The 25,358-nt window shown below is 38.8% G+C and overlaps 1 protein-coding gene across 5 annotated transcripts; it reads left to right on the top strand.

Moving 5' to 3' along the window:
- Positions 1-1,790: 1,790 nt before the first annotated feature.
- Positions 1,791-23,409, top strand: kdm2aa (lysine (K)-specific demethylase 2Aa). 5 transcript variants are annotated; one of them, XM_016468137.1, is made up of 22 exons: positions 1,791-2,073; positions 7,146-7,284; positions 7,368-7,446; positions 7,595-7,641; positions 7,737-7,915; positions 8,005-8,111; positions 8,332-8,425; positions 11,228-11,381; positions 11,579-11,694; positions 12,178-12,304; positions 13,198-13,430; positions 13,647-13,724; positions 14,316-14,567; positions 14,665-14,781; positions 15,684-15,770; positions 16,028-16,186; positions 16,661-16,687; positions 18,218-19,344; positions 20,174-20,337; positions 20,472-20,618; positions 20,709-20,924; positions 22,114-23,409. In XM_016468137.1, exons 1-22 carry the CDS (start codon positions 2,023-2,025, stop codon positions 22,293-22,295), a joined length of 3,882 nt encoding a protein of 1,293 aa, XP_016323623.1. In that variant the 5' UTR covers positions 1,791-2,022; the 3' UTR covers positions 22,296-23,409. The 5 variants fall into 5 exon arrangements, with proteins under 5 accessions (XP_016323623.1, XP_016323624.1, XP_016323621.1 ...); XM_016468138.1 differs by lacking the exon at positions 1,791-2,073 and adding an exon at positions 2,397-3,231; XM_016468135.1 differs by lacking the exon at positions 1,791-2,073 and adding an exon at positions 4,570-4,753.
- The last annotated feature ends 1,949 nt before the right edge of the window (positions 23,410-25,358 follow it).

The raw sequence follows: 25,358 nt of genomic DNA, 5'->3' as shown, positions 1-25,358 counted from the left end.
CTCTGCTGAAAAAAATAAACAGCTAAAACCAGCTTAAGTTGGTTGGCTGGTTTTAACTGGTCGTCCAGCCTGGTTGGCCAGCTGGTCTCCCAGCCTGACCAGCTAAAACCAGCTTGGCCAGGCTGGGAGACCAGCTAAAGCCAGCTACTTCTAGCTTAAACCAGCTAAGACCAGCCAACCAGCTTGGTTTTAGCTGTTTTTTTTCAGCAGGGATAAAGAGGCCAAGTTTTGTTTTTTGAGGCCTCACTTTTTGTAACTGACAAGTGAAACACTATACACTACCAGTTACAAATATTTTGTCCTTGTTGAAAAAAAACCCACACTTTAATTCTTAAATATTTATATAACATATAATGTTTTAAGTTTTATTTTAGGATTAGTCCAAATTATTTTAAGTTTTTCATTGAGGGTAAATATGGTTCTGTCTTTACTGACCATTTGCTTATTTAGTGTAGATGAGTAGCACTTAGTTTATTTATTTCGTATGTTTAGCTGGTATTTTCTTGTATGTACGTGATAATAGTATAACTCTGTATTCTGGAGACACTTAAGTTTAACTCTACAGTAGTCTGGCTTAAGTTGTTTAGACTGAGTAACTTAACTGTGATTAAAAGACCGGAGTTGTATAAAATCTGTGTTATTCGTTCTTTCATCCAAGCTTAAAATAGTAAATCATTGTTATTTTTATTTAGAGAGAAAGGTTTCTGCTGCAGTTGGTTTTGAGGGTGTAGTTATCGACAGCTGTTTAGTTCAATGAGGGGCTGTGCTATGAAGGTAGAACGACGTCAAAAAGATTTGCATACGCAGGGTAAGAGTTGTGGAAGTGTACATAAGACTGTAAGCGTAAATTAAATTTAATATTTTAGTAATATTTTGTAAAATCCCCTTAAATTACAACATGTTAAATTAAACGTTATTACTGTTGGTTCTGTTGGTTCGATTATTATTGAACCAAATTTGTGTTTAAAAAAAATGGATCAGTAGACAGGTGAAATTATGCATGTATTAGGCTAGTGCAGATAATAGAACTTCTTGAAGTATTATCAAAATTACAATATAATATTATAATAAACTATTATATCGTATAGCCTGTTGAGGAAGAGAAGGAAACTACACAGCTCGAAATTCAGGAGAGGCTCATTTGATTGGCTACAAGAAGAAGGAGGACCCGCCCTCCCCCTCACGCTTGCAAAACTAAGTCAGTGAGAGAATCGTACCAAAATTGTAAGCGCAGAGAAAAGAAAGACGGAGCTGTAAATATCGGTTTATTTCGGGAACTTTTTGCCCCACATGCACAACAAGTCATTTAGACATTTGCAACAGTTAGTTTTGTACACATACAGACTGGTTCTATGCAGTCAATCCGTTTTGCAGTTCTTTAAACTGTTGTTTTCGCTTGCAAATCACTGTTCACAGGCTTGCAGTGCTTTTGACCGTCTTTTGGCGAAAAAAACGTGCCAAAAGTGTAAGCGCGGAAAAATGGAAGTCAGAAGCATGCAGATCATATTTATTTTGCGTTAGCATGAAGCTGCAGTTTCACAATACATGAATTACACTTACGAGTAACAGTAAAATGCTGCAAATATTTTTTTCTTGCGCTTGAAACACGATTTACACCTTTACAAAGCTTCTCTTGCGCATGCAAATTTAATTTACGCTTACAGTCTTATGTACACTTCCACAACTCTTACCCTGCGTATGCAAATCTTTTTGACGTCATTCTACCTTCATACTGTGCGTTAGCTGATGGCTGACCAGCTGGATACTATTGGGACCAATCAGCAACTACTTCCTGATCGCTTGTGTTAAACGAAAAGTTCCACCAAGCGGAGTTACTGTGCTGGGTTACCGACAATTCAATGTGTACAGTTTTTCCAAGACAGTTTATTGGACTCAAAGAATTAAGTCGAGGACTTAATGAAGACCTTATGTTAAGTTAGTTCACTGTCACTGGGCTAATTCGAAAGAAATATAGATTTATTTCACCAGACGACCCAAGCGAGAGCTTTATACAGTCAAGTCATGGACTGGACGTCCGCAGGCGATGGTACGTCAAGCCACGGAAGAAAAAAGGTATTTTTTTCAATAATCATATTACTCGTAAGGATTTAAAAAATGGTTGCAGAAATTTTCCTAAAACTGAGTGAGCGTGTTGATATTTAATATTTGATTGGTTGGCAACGCGACGCTTCCAGCACATGTAAACCAGTCTTTGTGTAGCTCCGTTGATCGGCATGCAACTCCAGCCAATGAGAGTGTGGTTCCTTTGGTCACGTGTACAATTATTTCCTCTTAGTGCCGCCTCCCAGTGAAGTAACAGCGACACTAACCAATGAGTGCAAAGGCGAGGGCGTCGCATGTGTTTGTGATTGGATGCTGAACCAGTAGTGGGCGGGTCTTCGTGGTGTTTTTGTGACGATATGAAAATGGCGGCGAATGATGTACTACATTAACTTTGTCGTGAATTCGCACAGTGGAGCTGTCTAAATAATGCTTACTTTCACTTAGAATAGAAAAGTTACTAGACGAGTCTAGTCGGAGTGCATATTTTAATAGTAAAAAAAAATACACGAGGACTATTTTAACCGCTGGATTTCCCCCCCTGTGAGCCCGAGTTTAAGTCTTGTGGAAATATGGTTTCATTAGAAACTTGAACCGGGATTAGCGTGTGTTACTCGATAAATATACGCTCAGCATTTCTCGCCGCACTCCTTATGGTTGACTGCAATATTAGACGTTGTACATATAAGCCGTATGTATAAGCAAGACCCCATATCGCGTTGTAATTTTAATATTTTTACGACTGTTTCTAGGCTGGTTAGCGGTTGGTGCTGATGCTCGTTCTCTAACGTTATCCTCAGCAGCGCTTAGCTTGACAAGCTTTCATGGTTGTTTTAATAACCTGCCCTTTTCACTTTTTGTGTGAGATTATAATACAATAGTTTTGTAGTACTAAAGAACACGCTGAGATCGTTAAACCCTCTTCTGTGTGAACGAACCTCCTGACGAGTTCTAAAACTAATTGATTTTGTTATGCAGCAAGTATTCATGTAACGTAACGTTAAACGGACACTGAAATAAAGTGACCATCAAACACAGTTGGGGCGGTTATTTCAAACGCGATAAACAGACAGAAGCGTGTTCGTTGGCGCTCCACTTGCACAGGCGGGCTGCGCGTGATTCTTCATTCTCACAATGGACGATCCAAAGCCGCGCTACAGCAAGCGACTGGTAAGTGCAGCGCAGTGGACACCTGGAAAATAAAATGCTTTGATTCGGATGGTACATTGTACATATACTGCATTTTTAGAAGCTGAAGCTGTTGAAATGTTAGCAATGTTTAGTACACTAGTGCCGTCATTCGAGTGGGAAAAATAATCTGCAAGGCGTCACTAAAATGACTTCAATTTATTTAGCATTTTATTTACTCTATCGGTTTAATGCGTTCAGATGTTTAACATTTTGAACGGATGTCAATGTCAGTTAAAGATTTCTTGAAAACTTAGGCAAGTCTGTCATTCGCGCGGAGAGGTTGGATACAGTAGATATTGATTGATTGATTGATTTTTGGCTGACTGCTGATGAACCACGTGACCAGCAGGTGCCAACAACCACTGATCCAGACAGTTTTATGACCAGGAAACATTTCCATTGTCACATCAAAAATCAGTAAAACAATTAGAATAATTCTGTAATTTCACAAAGTGTCCTTGCAATATTTGATGGCAAGAAAAAAAAACTTTTGGAGATTGGCGCGAATATATGGCATAGCATAAAATAAAATCGTAATACTCTGTTATTATATAATAATGTTTTAATGTGTGTGTGTGTGTGTGTGTGTGTGTGTGTTTTAATAGTTTTTACCTGTGATTTTAAAATGGTCGAATTCCCTTGATCCGAACTGACTGGTCACTTTCTCTCTATTAATATTCATATATTTTTGTATTAACCTCAGCAATACCTCAGTTTAAAGCATATTCAGCACCATTTTCCTCACATGTGAGACTGTCACAAAGCAACATGTCATAATTTAAAATTCATATATTTATATAATATGTCATTATTATGTTTTTATTAATACCAAGGCACATCAAAGTCTGATAAAGTTGCATTTAAAAAACACTCCTATTTGATTTCATAAATGCATAAAATATTGTCAATTGACAACTTAATGTGTACAAAAATGCTGAATGTTAGTTGCTGACACTATGACTTGTGTATGCAGAAAAATTATGAATGTGTCATTGTCGGTAGTTATTCTGTTGTTTAAAGATGCTTTTAGAGAATTTGTAGCAGGTAGTTAAAAGATCTCTCAGCCGTGTGCTCAAGATATATAGATTAGAATTTGGAATTCATTATCTATAATGTTAGGGTGGTTTGAAATCATATTGTTGGTTGGATTGTAACATTTCCCCCGATGGTTTTCTGAAGAACAGGACAGTGGTTGAAAGTAAGGATGATTGGATAGATTGTTGTTTGCAGACTGTTTTTGTAGAGGCTGCGGAAGTGGAGGACGAATGATTAGATTGGTTTAGCAGACCATGTGATCAGACATGTGGGAATGGGAGGGGGCACTGCAGAGGCGAAAGGATGACCGAGGAGAACAGACGGCAGAGTTTCTCATTTTGAAAGAAAGGCAGGGATGGAGAATGGGCAGGAGAACCTTACGCTGGTTGATGGAGGAATGTTGTTGATGAGACGCAGAGGCAGGAAGAGGAAAAGCCAGCAGAGGGATGAAGATGTGACACTGAAGGTGCGAGGTGTGTAGTGTCTTATTGCCCTCCACAAGGGCTTCCTCTTAGCGCACTGCAGTCTAGCGGCTCGCTTAGAGAGATGGTGATCAAAAGCTAGGGAATAACAAGAGTGCATGTAAGGTTTTCATTCTGACATCAGTTTCACTGTTCTTTTTTTTTCTTTCTTTCTTTTTAGCCTCCACTTTATCCTCATTCATCCCCCACCAGTGTTCCCCTATTGTGCTCCGTTATTGGTGTCAAATGAGGACATGTTGCAGTACAGGTTGTACTGTTTCACCCTAAATGCTTATTTGCTGCTTTTGTTACTGAGAGATCTGACAGTTTGTTGATCTGTTGTGAATGGAAGAGATCGAAAGATGCAGTGACAGGTGCAGGAATTGCGCACAGGCCCAGAGGTGGTGAAAACTGCAGCTTCGTTGACTAGGGATGGGCACAAGCACCTAAGTACTTGTCAATGATAACATTGATCATCATAATAATTGCGTCTTCAAAAATATCTGTTTTTTTAATGTGTTTGTGGTTGCGTTTTGGGCGGTTCCTTGCTGTCTGATTGGTTAGAACAGGAACATGGTGTACATGGTGACTTTCAGTTTGTGACAGCAGAGATTGTCGTACACACAGGACACGATCTTGCATTCAGCTAGACAAAGCACAATTGTTGTATTGGAACAGAACAGAACACAAGTCCTGAAGCACTTGTTTTTAAAACTGTTTTTAACATGACACAATGCATATCTCAATTTTTTTGAAGAGTTATGAGGCCAATATTCGTCTAGTGTTTTTGGGCTATTTTCTGCTAATGTGAAGGGTTTTTTTTTCAATAGGGCTTTGTTTGCATGCTCATAGAGGTCCACATGGTTTAATTAGTTCTTCAAAGGCATTTGAACGGGTTTGTTGCTAATTTTCTAAGATACTGCACAGTCATGCCCAATTCATTTCATTGATTTTTTTTTCTCCCCCCCTTTTTTTGTCTCGTTGTCTTTGAGTTTGAGAGGGTGTGACGACAGGCCAGGGCTTTAGGAAGCGTGTGATTGTCTAGTGGTTCCACATCACCATTGAGACATTGAGGGCAGAGGAGGGTCTTCTCGACTCAGCTCAACTCACTCTCCTCACGTGATAAATAAAATCTGACGTTCTGTCATTCGCGCACGGTTTGGCACGCTGCATTGAGCGTTTAGTTTTTAAAAGTGTCTGTCCTCTAACTGAACTAGGCGAAATGATTTTTGTTATTATAAATAAATCAAAACGACGGTGGGGGGGGGGGCGGTGCCGCGATGACGTAACCGGTGTTGTGGCTTAACACTGGTATAACCGAAAAAAACGTCTATCGCAGCAAGCCTACGTATCAGTATTTTGTTGAACCACCTTTTGCTTTAATTACAGCCTTTAGTCTGTTGGGATATGTCTCTACTAACTTTGCACATCTAGACTTTGCAATATTTGACCACTCTTCTTTGCAGAACTGCTCAAGTTCAGTTCAATTTGATGCTGACCGTTTGTGGACTGCAGTCTGAAGTCATTCCACAGATTTTCAATGGGGTTTAAGTCTGGGCTCTGACTAGGCCATGCAAGGACATTCACCCTTTTCTCCTTCAGCCACTGTGTGCTCAGTTTTGTTGTGTTTTGAGTCGTCATCATGTTGGAAGGTAAACCTTCTTCCCATTGACAACTTTCTGGCAGAGGGCAGCAGATTTTCCTCAAGAATTTGATGGTATTTTGCCCCATCCATTTTTCCTTCTATCCTGACAAATGCTTGAGTCCCTGCTGCAGAGAAACACCCCCATAACAGGATATTACCACTTTTACTGTAGGAATGCTGTTATTTGGATGGGGAGCTGTATTGGATTTCCGCCAGACATATCGTTTGGTGTTGAGGCCAAATAATTCAATTTTAGTCTCATCTGCCTCAGAATCTTCAAGGTGTGTTTCAGAAAAGCTCGTTTGTGACTGCATGTGACCTTTCTTGAGGAGTGTCTTTTTTCTTGCAACTCTGCCATTCAAGCCACATTTGTGGGGAATTTGTGATATTGTTGTCACATGCACACAATTCCAACTGAGTGATTCTGTTTTTTTTCCTGACATGTTGGTGTTATAGCTGGATAAATCAAAAAGGGTGTCCATCTTCATTTCAGGCTGCAAAGCAACAAAATATGATTATTTTAAAGTGGGGTGATTTTCTATACTCACTGTATCTATGTGTGAGATTGTGGGCAAGTGCATCTCTCAGCCTAGTGTATGTGTGCGCTCAAATAGCCCAACAAATTGAAACGGTGGTAGTTATACAACATTTGTTCAGCATTCAGAAGACAAGGAGGAGTGTTATGCAGAGAAATAGTGTTGCTCTGGCATCGGCTTTTCATTGTCTCATTCTCTCACTCTCTTGTCTTACAGCGGTCTGGCATGCGGCGGCGTTACCAAGACGATGGCCTTTCCGATGAAGAGATTGATGCAAAGAGGACTTTCGATCTGGAGGAGAAGCTCCACAACAAACGCTTCAGCTCAGACAGAGTCAAACGCATGGAGGGCAAAGGTGAAAAAAAGATGCGGCTCTTTATGGAACTCTTCAAAGATCTTCATGGAGTGTGTAATTTAACGCTGCCTGTTGTTTTTTAGACCTCACATATGAGTACATTCAGAGATGTGGGCTTCGGGACCCCATCATCTTTGAGAGACCTGATGGACTTGGCATTAAGTAAGAGATTGCCCTTTTTTTTAATGCAATTTTTCCTCTATGCCCTTTACAGTTCCTATTTTTCCTCTACAGTTTCTTTTCACATTTCAGAATGTTTATAAAGTTTTACATTTGAATTTAATCTGAATTTGCAATATTTCCTTTTTAGAATGCCAGATCCAGACTTCAGTGTTAATGATGTGAAGTCGTTAGTAGGTAAGTGTTTTTGTGGTTGGATATGCTGATGAATTTCATGTTGACTAGCATCAGTGGTGCTTCAGCATCTCCTTCCTGCTCATCACTCTTTACAGGAAGTCGGCGTATGATTGATGTGATGGATGTGTCTACTCAGAAGGGGACGGAGATGTCAATGATGCAATGGAAGAGCTATTATGCGACTCCTCCCTCTCAGAGAGAGAAGCTTTATAATGTTATCAGCCTTGAATTTAGCCACACTAAACTAGAGAGCTATGTCAAAAGACCTACCACGGTAGGTACCTTAACACTTAAGACAAACCAAAAAATACATATATTTAGACCAGTGTGTGATAGTCAGATTATTTATCCATGTTGTCACAGGTGGACATGATTGACTGGGTGGACAACATGTGGCCAAGACACTTAAAGGAAAGACAAAGAGATGCCACAAACTCTATCACTGACATGCAATACCCCAAAGTGCAGAAGTGAGCATATATTAGATCCTTCGATAGAGTCTATATTAATGAATGCTTGCTCTTATCTTACATCTTGTAAAGGCTTTAAAACAAAAAGGGTCAGTTCACAAGGAAATAAGCCTGCTGCATTAACTTCATGTCCCATTTCTCACACAGCTCTCTTTGTTAATTTTTGTTATTCTTCAGCAAAACAGTAATTTTCCCCTATTTCAAATTTGCCTGTTTCCAGGTACTGCCTAATGAGCGTGCAGGGCTGTTACACAGATTTCCACATAGACTTTGGAGGCACATCTGTGTGGTACCACATACTGCGGGGCTGCAAGGTCAGAGAACACTGTATATATACTAGGGGTGTAAAGATATACCAATCAAATGTTTCGGTTCATATCACCGTTTTGGAGCCACGGTTCGTTTTGCTGTGGGTGTAGGGTTCATGGCATGGCACCAGCAATGCTATAGAACACTAGATTCACTTTGAACTTATATAATAATAATAATTATATAATATTATCAATAATATTGAATAATAATAACAATAATTGCTCTCTGTTAGTTCATTAATTAATGCACTAACAAATAGGGGTGTAACGATTAAACGATATGGATCGATACATCGGTACGATGTCTGACGATACGATGCATCGATGCCACACGTGAAATATCGATGTCTGTTGTATAAATAGGCACCTTTATTTTGGCACCGTCCACATTTTCACATAATGTCCGTCTATGCATTACCGCCAACGCGTGCATCCTCATTCAAACTCGCGTATCAGGACCCGATATAAGGACTGCCCGAAGGCACAAGGTGATTATAAAAGATGCTCGGGGTTGTTTGTGGAACAGCGCGCGCACGCACACAGACAGCCGTGTCTACACCGTGCGAATACTAAGTTGAGCTCTGTTCCACTTTTTTTGTGCATGGATGAATAAATACAGACAAAATTATATCAAAATGCACGTTTTGGCGAATATCCTAGTAAACACAGTCGGTTAGGCATATGTCTTAATGTAAACAGTTGAGAAAGAAACGGCATGTGTATCAGTATATTAAATCTGTGCTTCGTTCTTAAAGTGAAAGCAAACTAATAATAAATCTAATGCTGTCAAAGAAAAATACAAGTGCTCACTGCTCCTGACTAAATAACCTTTGTAACATCAAAAATTATTAATCTATATTTAATTTATACAGTGAAGACTATGCAGTTATTTTACATTTGATTATTACATTTCTGTAGCGTAGGGCCTACCTGAAAATTTATTTTAGATTGAGCTGAAAAACCTGAAAAACACTGTTTATTGAACTTGTGTCTTTGTTGTATTGTATTTATTTTCTGCTATTGCTTGTAATTTGGTTATCTGTAGAAAATATTTTTAGCACTGAGCCCATAGTAGCAGCCATAATTGTTTTTCCAATTGTTTATTTTCTTTATTATTAAAAAAAAAATGGGTAGGACTTTTTTTGTTGTGAATGTCCCAATTGAGGTACAGGATGTGAAAATTTCAGATAAATGTTCATGTTATATATTTTGGTTGCATTTGTGAGTTAATAAAAATGTAGATGGTTGTTTAAAATAGATATATAATATCATAATATCGATATATCGATCGATATACTCCTGTATCGAATCATAATCGTATCGTAGAATTTTTGGAGGTATCGGCAAATATCGTATCGCTGGGTATGAGAATCGATATTGTATCGTATCGTGACGAACCATCCGATTTACACCCCTACTAACAAATGAGACTTTAAAAATGGTTGCTTTGTAAAGTGTTACCAAAAAATCTATTGTCTTAAATTTTAAATAAAATAATGCCTAAATAATGCAAGCTAGTCATTGGACAACATTATACTTAGGCTACATATAAAAATGCATGTGCCATGGATAAATAAAATGGAATAATAGCTGGACAATAAGGAAATTATTTTATTCAAATATGTAAACTCAGTCTGACACTTGAGAGTCGCAAGCTGTTTAAGAGGTGGCATCTCTCAGAGAGTGCGCGAGTACTTTATGGGTTAAAATAGCTTGATTGTTTAAATTGGCGTGACATAATATGACGTGCAAGTCACAATTCCGTCAACTGTCCGAAATGTGGGATAGTCTTGTATTGCAGCGTGCAGCTCGCTTGCAGAGCAAACTCAATGTGGATATTATGGATGTGAGGCCATTTGTGCATTTTGAGAGAGTGGGAGAAGACACGGATGACTGATCTGCTCTGATAATCTGTTAGGATTCAACTTGCATACAATAGTGCATAAATGTTTGCGGGAATTTCCCACTCTATAATCGCAAAACCTTGGGGAATGTGTAGAATTACACACAATGCTCCCACAATCCCGCAGCGAAACGCGGCAGCTAAACTCTAAAAATTCACAGCGTTTTATTATAGAAGTGCGTTCATTATAATGTTATGTATATGACAGTCCCAGTCATGGTTAATATTCATTAATATTCTGCATTGTTGTTTGTGCTGCTCGCGCTATGCCTTGGAAGAGATAATCACCATAGTAGGCCTACAATGAAGCGCTTTACTGCAGCGTAACTCGACCAAATGCATCTTGTATGAAATAATCTATACACGATATATATATATAAACAAAATATTGCAACTTACAGTTCCACAAAAATGCTGTGTGGCTTCACAAGCAAACTTGACTCTGCTAGTCATGAAGATATAACTCTGTTATATCTTATATTATATATCTTATATTCTTTCCAACAATGCACTGAAACATGATATAATCTTTTACAGTCGTGTTCTCATTATAATTTTATGTAGCCTATATGACAGATTAGTTCTGCACATGTTGCCCTTAATGGGACCTTTTTTGGGGGGGCGGGGAAGGCCATGAGAGTACCCCGTGTATCGTGGTTTTTCGGTTTGAAGTCTTTTTCACTTTTGATCGATTTTATGCATTCTTGTTGAATAAAAGATTTCACCTTTGAACAGTAGTGTACTTGCTGAAATCATTGTGATTTTAATTTAGCATGGACACAAGAGCTCATTGATAATGTCATATGAACTGTTATATTTTGTATCTGACAATTAGTTTGCTGTCAAAATACCCAAAAATGGTTTTGGCCTAGATGAGCTCGATTTGGATGTGTCTGCTACAGGTGTTTTGGTTAATCCCGCCCACACCACAAAACCTGGAGCTTTATGAGAACTGGGTGTTGTCAGGGAAACAAGGCGACATCTTCCTTGGTGACAAGGCCACTGATTGCCAGAGGATTGAGCTCAAGCAGGGCTACACTTTCATTATTCCATCAGGTAAGCACATGCAGGCACACACATTCGTTTACATCAGAAACACTTGATTGTTATATTGTGTGCATATTTATTTAGAATTTCTTATATTACCATTTGTTTTCATGGTTTTAGTTTTGAATGATTAGTTTGAGCTTTCTTAAATTGCGTTTGCTGTGAATAATACCTAAATAAAACCTTTATTTATTTATTTTTGTTAGGTTGGGTCCATGCGGTGTACACTCCAGTAGACACACTTGTGTTTGGTGGGAACTTTCTACATAGTTTTAACATCCCCATGCAACTGTACATCTCCAACATTGAGGACAGGACACGGGTGAGTCCAACATTTTACTGCAACCACCATTTTCTTGTATAACTTACATGACCCTTTATGGGCTTACTTATTGTAAGTAAATCTCACAAAACCTGCACGAACACGACTGTGTCATATTTCACCAGAGAGATAAATAAAGTAGTAAGAAATCACATTATTTTTTTTTTACCACAACATTTGGACTGTATGGTTTTGCAAATTAAGCACACTTCTCCTCGATTTTCATCACAATGAAGAGGAAAAGATGTATCATTAATTACCGCAATCCAATAATCATGGTAGTATTTCTTGTACTGTTTCATATAAAAAGAAAGCAAGAAAACCTTTATCTGGTCTGGATTATTTTTTTTTACTGCTTTACAGTAATGAGAATGAGTTTTCTTTTTCACATAATTATTGGGAATTTGGTAGGCGAGGGGTGTATAATTTTCATGAAAATAATAACGGGGGATAAAAAAATCATAGTCTCTGGTTGCTCCTCAGGTGCCAGCTAAGTTCCGGTATCCATTCTTTCATGAGATGTGCTGGTATGTGTTGGAGCGTTATCTGTACAGCGTGACCAACACCTCCCACCTCATCCCTGAGTTTCAGAAACACTCTCTGGGAATTGGTCAGTACATTAACACAGTGTTTCCCAACCGGGGTGCCGCGGCACCCTGAGGTGCCGTCTGTCGAGAGCAGGGGTGCCGTGTAAAAAATCCTTTTTTAATATTTTTTAATTGCTAAAATGTTCAAAAAAGCATCTATTATATAATATCCATTTCTGATGTCGCCAATAATTAGAGATGCACCGAAATTTCGGCTGCCGAAAATTAGTTCACCGCTCAGGTTTCACTTTCACGTGGAAAAAAAAGTTAAATATCTTAACCCTACTGTTAGACCTACCTGAAAAACTAAAAAGCAATTTATTTAATTCGAAGGCCTGTCGTTATTTTTTATTTGTGCTATCATTTATTAATTTCTTTATTTGTTCTTATTTTATTACTGACTGCTTACTTGTCATTTTTTATTCAAACATCATTATTGAAATCAAGCTATCTCGTGCTACTGCACCAAAATTACCCCACTGTAAATTTTTATTTTTTTTGAGATAGCTAGTTATAATGGTAATTAAATAATGTTTACATATGTATAAAAGCCTACATTAAAATCTGTCATATAAATTGGTCTCTTCATTAGAAATTAGCCTACTGATTGCCACCATTGATGGACAAATTTTTTTAATAATATTAAAAATATCTGTATGACATTATATTCTGCAGTTCTTCCCTGTTGTACCGAATATCTATACTTTTCAAAGTATCATATCGAAGTTAGAAATTCAAATATTGTACAAAATTAATTTTGTAGGGTGCCACAAGTTTGTTAAAATTTCCAAAGGGTGCCGCGACTAAAAAAAGGTTGGGAAACACTGCATTAACACATTCACTTTCTAACAGATTTGATTGTATTGAGCACAGATAAGCTTAAGTCTGTTTCTCGTTTTCTAAATCCAATACACAGACTTGAGGCGGGAAGACTCAGGTTGTGAGGAACTAAATGGCCATGCTGAAGAGGAAAGAGATGATAACGATGCTCCATCTCCACCTAATGCACCAGGGGTGAAGCTACACTTGACTCCTTTTGAGCTGGAGGGGCTGTGGCACCTGGTGGAGAACTTGGAGTCGCTGCCGTCACATAAGAAGTGTGTGCCTTCAGGAATACACAATGCTGCTGCCCTGCTACATGACATACGGGTCAGAACACTTGCCCATTGTGTTTTACACTTCTGTTTTTTGGAAATGGTTATTTTGATGTACTTGCTGGTGTGATATTTTGTATTTTTTTTTTTTTATAAGAAATGTGACTTGAGATGCAGGATGTTAGTGGTTAATATTAGGTGTTGTTGCTTAAGAATCTATTCAGTCATTTTGAACTATAATGAAAGTGTTTTTGTTTTCTCTATCTTTTAGGCATTATTGAAAGAACATGCTGATGACATCCCTGAACTCTCTTATACTGGAAAACCCATTGTCAGATGGCCAAAGAGGGTAAGATCACGGAATTAGTTTCTTTAAATAGGTTGTTTGTAATTGGCTTTCCAGAAAAAGCATTAAGTGAATCATTTAAATAACTAACTTTTCATACAGTTTTTCTTTTCATACAGTTTTTGTAATTTGTCATTTTTGTGATCAGTATTTGTAATTTCATGCCATACAGTGGAATAATGAATTTTATTCAGAACAGGTATTTGTAACATCATGGTATTACCTGTTTGAATTTTTTTTTTTTATATATAGTAATGAAAATCAGTTTGTCAGGACAGTTATTTTGTTCATTCAATTAATGGTGCAACCAGAATATGTTGGTCATCCTTTTTTGTGTCCTCCTTTTGATCATAGTGTAAGCAAAATATGACCGGAACATTTTCTTCGCTGCACTGTTAATTTTGACTGTCTAAATATGTGAATTAAACATGAAGCTTGAGTTAACTGCCATCAAAAGGGGGCATAATGATGGATAAAACAAAACCCTAAAATGTGCCCTTTTTTTTTTTTTTTTTCAATACTATGTGAATATTCTCTCCTAAACCCATCACGCTGCAGCACTTACCTCTGATTTCTCTTTGTCCCTTTCCCAAGCCCCCCTGGTACCAGCCCCCTCCTCCCCCTCCACCTGTTATTCGTCCCAAGCTGGCAACCGCACATATTATTCCACGACCAGTGAAACCAGCCTCTAATATGTCGGTGCTGCGACGACGCCGCGTGCGCTGTAAACGGTGCGAGGCCTGTCTGCGCACTGAATGTGGAGACTGCAACTTTTGCAGAGACATGAAGAAATTTGGTGGCCCTGGCAAACTCAAACAGACCTGTGTCCTGCGCCAGTGTCTCGCTGTGAGTGTCTTCACATTTTGCATTTTATATTTAATGTAACCTTCCTTTGTTTGCTTATATTGATTAATATTACTGACTTTCTGTGTTGTCTCAATAGCCTGGTCTGCCGCTCTCTGCTGTATGTGAGATCTGTGAGGAAGGCAACCAGGACACTGGTGAAGAGCTCATGGAGTGCTCCAACTGTGCTCAGATTACACATCCTAGCTGTTTGAAGGTACAAGCATTATTAGTACAGACAGCAATTCAGTATGTATTCAGTGTTCTCAAAATGCTTTATTCAGATTCATTCATCTTGTGAGCATTGTGACTAGAGGTTTTGCAATGTGTGGACATCAGAAAACCATTTTCAGCTCAATAGAGCGCAACAAATGGCTTCTGGAAGTAAAAATCGTATTCATGTTCTCAATAGAGAAATGCATTATTATAGCAAGAATCCTTAGTAATGTATAAGCATTTCAGGGACAGACCTACCTGAGCTTTTGAAGAGACTTTACCATGAGAGTTTAATTGCCAAATTTCTAGTGAAGAACAACACTTCCCACAGTCTTGAAGAGAGAGAGTACATCTCGGATACTTAAATATTTTCAAATGTAATTTATTTCTGTCATGACAGATGAAGCCGCTATTACTCTAATCTTTAGTGTCACATGATCCTTCAGAAATCATTCTAATATGCTTATTTAGTGCTCAAGAAACATTTCTTACTATTTTCAATGTTGAAAACAGTTGTGCTGCTTCATATTTTTTTTGTGGGAAACTGAATCTTTGATAAATGGAAAGTTCAAAAGAATGGCATTTATTTTAAATAAGTTGTTGTAACATTATTTACAATTTAATGCATCCTTGCTGAATAACAGTTTTAATTTCTTTTTAAAAACAACTTTTTAATGGTAATGTATATCTTTTAGTATACTCTTAGTGTACTTAAAATAAAAGACTTAATATTTTTGTTTTATTTTATGTCATTGCTCATTTCATTGTCATTTGCTATGCTTTGTGAGATGGACAGCTTTATTTGTTCTAATTGATATGAGTACAGTGACGATCTATAGTGTTTTCTCCTGTACAGTAAACCGTTTTACTGTTGCAATGATCTTATGTCCTCTGTCTGTATAGACATCTGGTGAGGGAGTGGTAAACAAAGACCTACCGAGCTGCTGGGAGTGTCCTAAATGTATTATGGGCAAAGAGACAGATTCTGAGGTAAAACACATTTTTACAAGCACATTGACCCACACGCCCACGATTTTAAAGAAGTTTTCTCCGCCTCTTGTTTGAACACACCTTCAGGCCTTTGAAATGAAGGAAGCTTTGAGTGTTCTAATGCTACTAGCTTTTGCAGGCCTGCATTCATACACACTCATTCACACCATGTAGAAAGATGCATGTCAAGAGCTTACTGTGATGTACACACTCCGATCTGCGTGTGTAACAGTAACGCTTGTTTTCCTGTGTGCCAGTCGTCAGGCAGCGGTGATGACATCGTGGCAGAGGATGGGTCAGGGGGGCGAGGGGGCGAGGGCGGGGCATGGCACGGGGTCGGGCGGCCCCCCTCTTCTCTCTCTCACGGGTCGCTCCAGAAACGGGCCGCAGCCCCTGAGCAGCGGCTCAGGAAGCGGGTGAGAGGCTCCGCCTTCCTCACACCACTGCTGCCGCATGCATAGCCGCTCTACTCTGCCTTTATGCGGGCACCCCCCCACTTCTCTCTCATATGGGTCGCTCCAGAACCGAGCCTCAGCCCCTGAGCAGCGGCTCAGGAAGCGGGTGAGAGGCTCCGCCTTCCTCACACCACTGCTGCCGCATGCATAGCCGCTCTACTCTGCCTTTATTATGTATTCCCTTCTCTACCTCTTGCAGTAAATCCCCCCCCGTTTTGTTCCATCATTTTTCTACGCTTGGCTTCTCTCGCTCTCTTTTTGGCCCACTCTGCCCTGTTCATCATTATCGTGCCCCACTGCTTTGACTGACTGAGGGTTTCAGAATCAGCTTTGTGTTTGCAGCTAGTGTGATTCCTTTCAGTGATCCTGATGTATTCATCACTGTTCATTCTTTTGAAGTTCATATTAACCACAGTATGTTATTCTGTTTTGCAGCTACAATTAGAAGGTGGTAAAACACATGTAAGTATTTTTTTTTTTGAAGACTGTTTATCAGTGCTTGAATGATTTTCTAAATTTGTAATGAAAAACAAAATTTATAATCATTTTGTTCTGACTAGTTGTTTGTGACAGCAAGTGGACACATTTCCACAGCAGGCTTTTGCTGTGATAAATATTTTAACATTATTAAAACATTATTGGTTGTTTAGCAAGGTTTTAGGCCCTGTTTCTGGATGTTGTTTTTTTTCGTTTTTGATTCTTTATTATAAAGTTTTGTTGGAAACAGGTCTATTTAGATGCCTTTTCACTGTCTTTTGACAACCCCCTAGTGGCAGTCACACAGAACTTTTCATATTGGTCGTGAATCCGGTCTATTGATTCACCATGGTAAAATGAATGAATACTGAATGTTTGACTATATCCACAAAAATTAAATAACCACCAATACTTCTGAAAAGAAAAATAACGTAGATTTTCTAGGGCTAATTAACGCAAATAATTATGTAATTATGAATTATGTCTGAACTATCTGATTTGTGTTTGGTTATTTTATAACTACCCATTGTTTAGAAAGTGTTTAAAGATTAATGTTTTAGTGCAAAAATATTGGTAATTCTCACCTTACATTTACATTTAATCATTTAGCAGACGCTTTTATTCAAAGCGACTTACAAATGAGAACAATAGAAGCAATTAGACCAACGAGAGAACAACAGTATACAAGTGCCATGACAAGTCTCAGTTAGTCTAGCACAGTACACGTAGCTAGGTTTTTTTTTTGATCTTGTGCTCATAATTTTGATTAGGTTCAAGTTTCTTATAATAATAATAAATAGAATATACTAGATAAACTATAAATGTGTGAATAAAGAAGTAAAATAGAAAATGAATATAGAATACATAACAAGCAGTGTTGGGCATATGGTCTAGCTGCAAATGTTCAGATATTTCAACAACCAAAGCTCAAATCGGATTTGAAAATTCTGCATACGCATATAATTAGAGCTTTACTCAGCTCTCATATTTCTTTAAATTGGAAATATTTATTTTTGTTCTGTCATCTGTTTAAAGGGGACAAATTTTCACTTTTTTAGCTTTTTTTACATTTAGTTAGGTTTCTGGCGTGTCGCAGAAAGAAAACACGCAGCCGGTTTGTTATTGGCTGTCTGAGTCTGAAACCGTGTGTGTTTCAATTTGCAGCCAGGTTCTGTGTAGATAGCAAGCTATTTGAATAAGACCACCTCTGAGCCATATACGGAGTCCAAGGCAGCAATTCACATGTCTTGTGTCGACACGCCCCACGGAAGAGAGGGGTGGGGTGAGGAGTAGCTCATTATCATTTAAAGAGACATGCAGAGCTGTTTTTGACAAGGTAAAAAGGGTGTTGTTTTACACAACCATTGAAGAATTTTAACTAAAGAATGTTACAGACATTTCATGAAGACCCTAAAGAATCATACCTATTTGTGGAAAATGGGCATCCGATGTCCTCTTTAAAGATTGTGAAAAGGTGGCTTTAGTGTGACTTTTTTCTTATTTTCTCTCTTTCAGAAACGCAAGTCTTCATCTCTTGATCCTCGCGTGGCTAAGATCTATCGGCGACATGGGATGGAACACGATGATGATTCAGGCAGCGATGATGATAGTTGCAAGATGTCATCAGTCCGGGGCAGGGTCTCTTCATCCCGCCGAGGTTATGGAGCTGGTAGGCGAGGTGTTTGGAGAGGCTCCTCGCATCGAGGGAGTCGAGGGAGAGGCAGCTTGGCAACAAGATCGCTGAAAATGAGGAGGGGACTCGGAGCAAGAAGGGAGAGAGGGGGTCGGGTTAGGTTAAGAGGAGGATCCCACATGAGGCGACGGCGCTATGAAACAGAAGATGACGATGATGACGATGATGAGGGAGATGATGATGAGGATGACAGTGATGAAGAGAGACATCTTGGCCGGTCAGATAAGGAGCATCGTTCAAGGAGACAGAGGCGGAGAGGTGATGACTATGATGATGACGACGACGAGGATGATGATGATGAGGAAGACAGTGAGGAACAGGACTTTGAAGGAGAGGATGATGAGATGGAAGACTTAGATGGAGGAGAGGAAGATGAAGATGATGAGGATGGAGGGAACCAATCAGACTCTGATCCTGACCCACCCGTCTTACTAGTCTCAGACTTGAATGATGACCTGCTGAATGATTCCTACCTGACTGTGACCCTCCAGCGTCCTCCAAAGGCCAAACGTGACCCCGGTTCCATTGTACCCAAACTGGAGGCGGCTATGTCTCCCCGAACACCTAGGGGTCCTGGCTTCAACCAGCGCAAAACGCTACCCAGGACCCGTCTCAGGAACAGCACCTCGACACCAGCCGGAAATGGCCTCTCTCAATCCAAAAGCGTCCACACGTCCGGCCGCCCCACGAGGCGGAGCTCCAACCAGGATGGTCGAGAGAGAGAGACAGCGTCACCGTCCTCTATGTCTTCTCGTTCCTCTGTTTCTCCGCCACCTCCTCCTCCAGCCATCGCCACTTCTTCTCCTCCTTCCCTCCTCTCTCATCCCTCATTCTGTGATGTAGGAAACGAGCGTGGCTGTGAAAAGGACATTTGGATGTCAGTGTTCCGTTACTTGGGTCGGACCGATTTGGCTGTGTGTATGAGAGTCTGCAAGGCTTGGTACAAGTGGTAAGTGTAGTAGTTACAGTTAAAGCCTCAGCAGATCCTTTTTAACAAGCTGGGATGCTTCCTTTAATTTCCTCTTTCTGTTTATTTGTTTGTTTTTATCAAACAAAAGGCCTTTTCACACTAGAGATGAATGATTAAGCGTAATAAAAGTTGAATTGGGATATTGCTTAGTGCTATTATCAAGTCTCAAAGTCTGCAATGTAATTAAATAAATATATGTTCTGTGGGTTTCAGAGAGGAGTGTGGCTCTGTTCATTAACACGCAAGCAGCTCATGATCGGGTGTCTTCAGTGTAATACTTTTGTCCATATAGTGCAGAGGTGGCCAACGTCGGTCCTGCAGAGTTTTGCTCCAACCTTGATAAACGCTCACCTGCCTGCTGCTTTTTAGTAACCCTTAGACCTTGATTAGCTTGTTCAGGTGTGTTTGATTAGGGTGGGAGCTGAAGTCTGCAGGACTGTAGCTCTCCGGGACCGAAGTTGGCCACCCCTGATATAGTGTATGTTGGGATATAGCTATGCCTTCAGAACAAAAAGTCTTGCTTCTATTTCTTATAATATCCCCTTTTCAGTAATCTGTTGTTAACAACACTATGTTGTGGGGGTCGACAAAAACAGAATATAAAGATAGACACATTTGCATAGGTAACTTCATGAAAGGATGGTATTTTTATTTAATTTTTTTTACAGTTTCTTGACTTTCACAGTAGTACACAATTTTAAAAAGGAGAATTATCTCGATTCATAATTGTGAAAGTTCATGATCTTGATCATTTTGGTTAATTTATGAATTTTTTCTAAGTAATTGTTTTGGTTCTCTCCTGCTGTAGGTGTTGTGATAAGCGCTTATGGACACAGATAGATCTGAGTCGATGTCGGGCACTCAGTCCTCAGGCTCTGTCAGGCGTCATAAAACAACAACCTGTGACACTTGATCTCTCCTGGACACCAGTATCAAAGAAACAGATTGCCTGGCTCATTCATCACCTCCCAAGTACCAGTTCTCAGCATTTTATAGGCTTAAACTTTGAAAATGTCTGATGTTTACATGAAATTGCTTAAAAATAAAGCATGCATCACAGTTGAGACTAAAATATTCTGTCTTTCTGTTTTTTTCCCCCCTCACAGGTTTGAAAGAGCTAATAATGTCAGGTTGCTCCTCATTATGTGTGTCAGCGTTAAGTTCACAGAGCTGTCCGGGTTTGCGAACACTTGACCTGAGCTGGACCGTGGGTGTCAAAGATTCACAAATAAAAGACCTCATTGTGCAGCCAGGTGAGGCACTCATAATCATTATTAATGGGAGTATGTGTTCAGTGTGAGCAGAAATTCACTCTTTTTCACCTCTACCTTCACGTCAAACAGGCAGTGAAAGTCGCAATCGGCTGAGAGGTTTGCTCACTCTGAGCTTGGCTGGTTTGGATGTGAGCGACTCCACCTTGAAGATGATCGTTAGACATATGCCTTCATTGCGCCGGTTAGATTTGTCCCACTGCCAGGGACTCACAGACCAGTCCATCAACCTGCTCACCGCTACTGGCTGCAACACTCGCAACACACTCAGACAGCTTAATCTTTCAGGTACCCTTTATCTTCTGAAAATACCCATGATATGTTATTCCCACATTTTTATCACAACTGGTGCTGCAAACTCAAAATCTTGGTAACACTTCAGTTTAGGGACCAATTCTCACTATTAACTTGTTGTTTATTAGTATTCATATTACTAGAATTTTGGCTGTTTATTAGTACTTATAAAGCACTTATTAATGCCTTATTCTGCATGACCATATTTTAGATTCCTTAATCCTACCCCATACCTGAACTTAACAACTACCTTACTAACTATTAATAAGCAGCAAATTAGGAGTTTACTGATGCAAAAGTTGTCGTTAATAGTAAGAACTGGTCCCCAAGCTAGATTTTGACCAAAATCTTAATGTCTTAAATTCAGTTCCAGATCAAATGTAAGGTCATAAAATCTTAATTTCGTTTTAATTAAATAAATGTGAGTGCTGCAAGTTGCAATGTAAAAATGTGTAACTCAAAAATTAGGAATAGTTCACCCAAAAATGTCAAATTGGCGACAGTTTGCTCACCCTCAGAGCATCAGAGATGTAGATGAGTTTGTTTCTTCATCAGAACAAATTTAGATATTACATCACTTTCTCACCAATGGATCCTCTGCAGTGAATGGGTGCCGTCAGAATGAGCCAAACTGCTGATAAAAACATCACAATAATCCACAAGTTATCCAAACAATGTCAGTTAACAGCTTGTGAAGTGAAAAGCTGTGTTTGTAATAAACAAATCCATCAAGGCATTTTAACTTTAAATGGTTGCTTCTGGCCAAAATCTGTAAGTAGTCCATAATCCATAATAACACTTCCTCTAGAGGAAAAGTCCATCCCCTGTTGTCTATTTGTTTAGAACTGTTTTTGCCTGTAAACAGTGTTTGATCTGTGGATATTTGTCTCCTGATTAAGACGAGATTACTTTTTCACTGCAGAAAGCAGTATTATGGATAGAGCTATTTTAGCTGGAAGCAACGGTTTGAAGTTAACGTTTCAGTGCATTTGTTTCTTACAAACAGTTTTCGCTTCACAAGATGTTAATTGATGGACTGGAGTCATGTGGATTACTGGTGTTTTATCAGCTGTTAGAACTTTTTATTCTGACAACACCCATTCACTGCATTGGTAAGCAAGTGATGTAATGCTAAAGTCTGGTACTCCCAGTTGGTGGATTAATCTTTTCTTTGTTTCTGTAGGTTGTAATAAGTTGACAGATGCTTGTCTGTCCTATATGAAGCGATTATCGGCTCTGGCTCTGTTGGATCTGCGGGGCTGTAGGAACGTGACTCGACGCAGCTGTGATAACTTCATCTCTGACCTGTCCCACTGCACCGTATTCCGTCTGACCGAGGACAAACTCATTCAGAGAATATCATAACATGCACACATAAAAACACACGCACAGCTCTGCTTAGCGAGCTCACAAGTGCTCCATCCCACTCAATACAGGCTCATCTGTCCTGAATGGGAGGATGAGGCTGAAGAAAAGAGGCGGATGGAAGGATATGGCCATTGTTCTAGTAGAAGGGTAAAAACAGGCTGACGGGAGAGGATAGTTCCACCGCCGTCTTCCAAGTGAAGTGGAGGATTTTATTCCTACAACCCATGAGATCGATCCAGACATTCAGCATGTGGCTTTTTCTTCTTCTCTGGGCATTCAGCCTAATCCAAAGTGACTCCTTCAGAAGATGTTGCTAATATACTTCATAATCTAGCCCAGGTGGGATTTGGTGAATGAGGAAGGGATGGTTTGATCAGAGATTCAGTCCCGGTGTGGCCACTGATGTTCTGATGATTTGTTGGTGCAGACGAGTTGAAGCAAGGAGAAAGAAAATGACAGACATGGCACATCCTGATACTTCTCATCCACCACAACTTGATCAAAGAATGTAGTGGCAGCACAGGATGAATCTGAATCATAGAGACTTCAGCAAACCGATCCAGATCGTTCACTCATGCTTTCTTTGTGACTTTGTCTGAACTTAAATGTTGGTCGTTCAACCTTTCTGAAGGTTCTGCTGCCTGGATGTTGGTAGACATTTAACACACCACACTAAGTTTTTACTCGCTCGTACCAGTCACTCTTTCTTGGTCTTTTTCCATCTGATGTTTTGTACTTTTGCTTGCTGTCATCTCAAATGGGCGATTCACCTGCCCTATCTAAACTAGGAAAGGGTTGCTCACAGTTGAGACTTAGTTGTTCATTTACCCTTGGAAAGCTATAATTTAACTGCAACTTGTAGCAACACAATAGCAATTATTTCCTGAGGACTTAAAAAAAAATAATTTTGTTTGTTTTTTCATGAAAAAGCAGAAAAATAAAAAGGGAAAGCAAACAATGTTCCTGTTTTGTCACATGTTGCCTTTTAGCACAGAATTTATGAATATGTTGTCATTTTATGACTATACACATACCTAATTTTAACTGTTCCATACAGAGATTATCATGCATGATAAAGGGTTTGCAGGATAGAAGTAGAGCCACAATAGTAATAATATTGATCAACTGATGAGGGTTTTTAATGGCCAGACTGCGGGGTAGCTGATCTACAGTGGGGCACAAAAGTCTAAAACCATGTTGAGAGTCTGATATTCTATTCCTGGGAATATAGTCATGTTTAGAAAAATGTATGAAAAGTACATGTATGATGTAAAATACAAATAGTTAAATTAATTTGTATTTCTAGGTCACTAATCAAATAAGCAAATTTGTCACATTGACCATGTGATCTCCTTTGTACAAAAGGGCAGATTTCCCTGCCTCCATTTAAAGCAGACAAGATTTTGTATTAAATTTTAAACGGTCATTTATTTAGCTGACATCAGTTCAGTGTTGATTCAGTTGTTCAATAACATGAGTTTTGGAAAATGTGTCATTCAGCTCAATACAATTTACAATTTAAATTGATAACTGGCATTATTTATATATATATAAACAAATTAATGATCACAACTAAGATAAAGCTACATTTTCATGAACACAATATTTACTCCATTCTATAATATTTGAATACTAACATTCCATTCACACAGATAATCTGTTCAATCCATTTTGATGCCAATAATTTATATTTATGCATTTGACGGATACTTTAATCCAAAGCAACATGCATTGCATTGCATATACCTTTTTATAATAATCGTACAATATCAGTCAGTTAATGGCTAGTACTTAATGGCTTAGTTGTACGTTTTGGTGATTTCAGTCTTTTTTTCCCGTGTGCAGAATTTAAATATTAGCTTCTTATTTTTCCTGTATACAAGCATCCTAATCCCTCAATACCACCTTTCAGGTAAGAGTGCATTTGTTTTACCTTATTCTATAAAAGATAATAAACATGGGCTAGAAAGCTTGCTTTTAGACAAAAAAAATAAAAAATACGCTAAAAACCTGCTGCGTGTGAAGGGGTTGTGAAGAACCGTGATCATGAAGAATACAAATATTCTCAAGTTCCAAGTTACAAAAGCCTTTATTAGTATTCTGCATTTTTGTAATTCATCCTTTTCAAGCTCCGTCCATTGGCTCTGCAGCAAGGACCTTCTCTTCAAAACATCTCATGTTGTTTTTCATAGAACCAAGTCATACCAAGTTTGGAACAACACAAGGGTGAGTTAATGATAATTTTTTTTTTTCAGGGTAAACAAACCCATTAATGAATCACCCTTTACTACCAGAGGTTAACACATCCAGCTTTAAAATGAAGTATAAAACCATTTTTACAGGGAATATTTACATTTACTCTAGATGCTGAATTGATGCAAAGGAAAAAGGGTTGAACTTGTATCCAGATCCGCTGTAGAATTTGTTCTAAAACTCCACCCTGCATCAAATGGGAAAAATGAAACTCTTCATCAAGAGTAAGTTACATACACACCTAAACACTCTGTGCAGTGTATGTTTCATTCATACTCGAAGCCGGAGGGCTGCTTTGGCGCAGAAAGTCGTACGAGGAAATTCCTAATGTGGACAAAAGCGTCCAGCTACTGCTGTATGAAAACAGTTGTTTTCACCGAAAGCAGAAACGTTTGGAAACATGAAGACATTAAACCTACGCCTGCGACAATATATGGTTTATTTGTGTTTGTTAAGTCATCTCCAGGTAATAAAGTATATGAACAATGCAGTGCTAATTGACATAGCATTTATTACAGTATAGAAACTATTCTGCCTTATGTGATAAAAAAAAGTGTTTGTAGTATATAAACAAATCATTATTATTGGTTATTGTCCAGCAGTTATCTGATTTCTAAGTCAATTAAAAGCTAGAAATTAGATAACAATTAAAGATGCCTATACTTACTTACTCAAAAGTAAGTAAACAGTAAGATTGTTAATGTTTTTTAAAGAAGTCTCTTCTGTTCACCAAGCCTGCATTTATTTGATGCAAAGTACAGCAAAACAATAATATTTTGAAATATTTTTACTAGGCTATTTAAAATA

The sequence above is a fragment of the Sinocyclocheilus anshuiensis genome, unplaced genomic scaffold (genome assembly GCF_001515605.1).
Source record: "Sinocyclocheilus anshuiensis isolate Anshui unplaced genomic scaffold, SAMN03320099.WGS_v1.1 scaffold728, whole genome shotgun sequence".
In the NCBI taxonomy this organism is placed as follows: domain Eukaryota; kingdom Metazoa; phylum Chordata; class Actinopteri; order Cypriniformes; family Cyprinidae; genus Sinocyclocheilus; species Sinocyclocheilus anshuiensis.
Note: the sequence above shows the minus strand (reverse complement) of the source record. Positions and strands in the feature narration are given on the sequence as shown.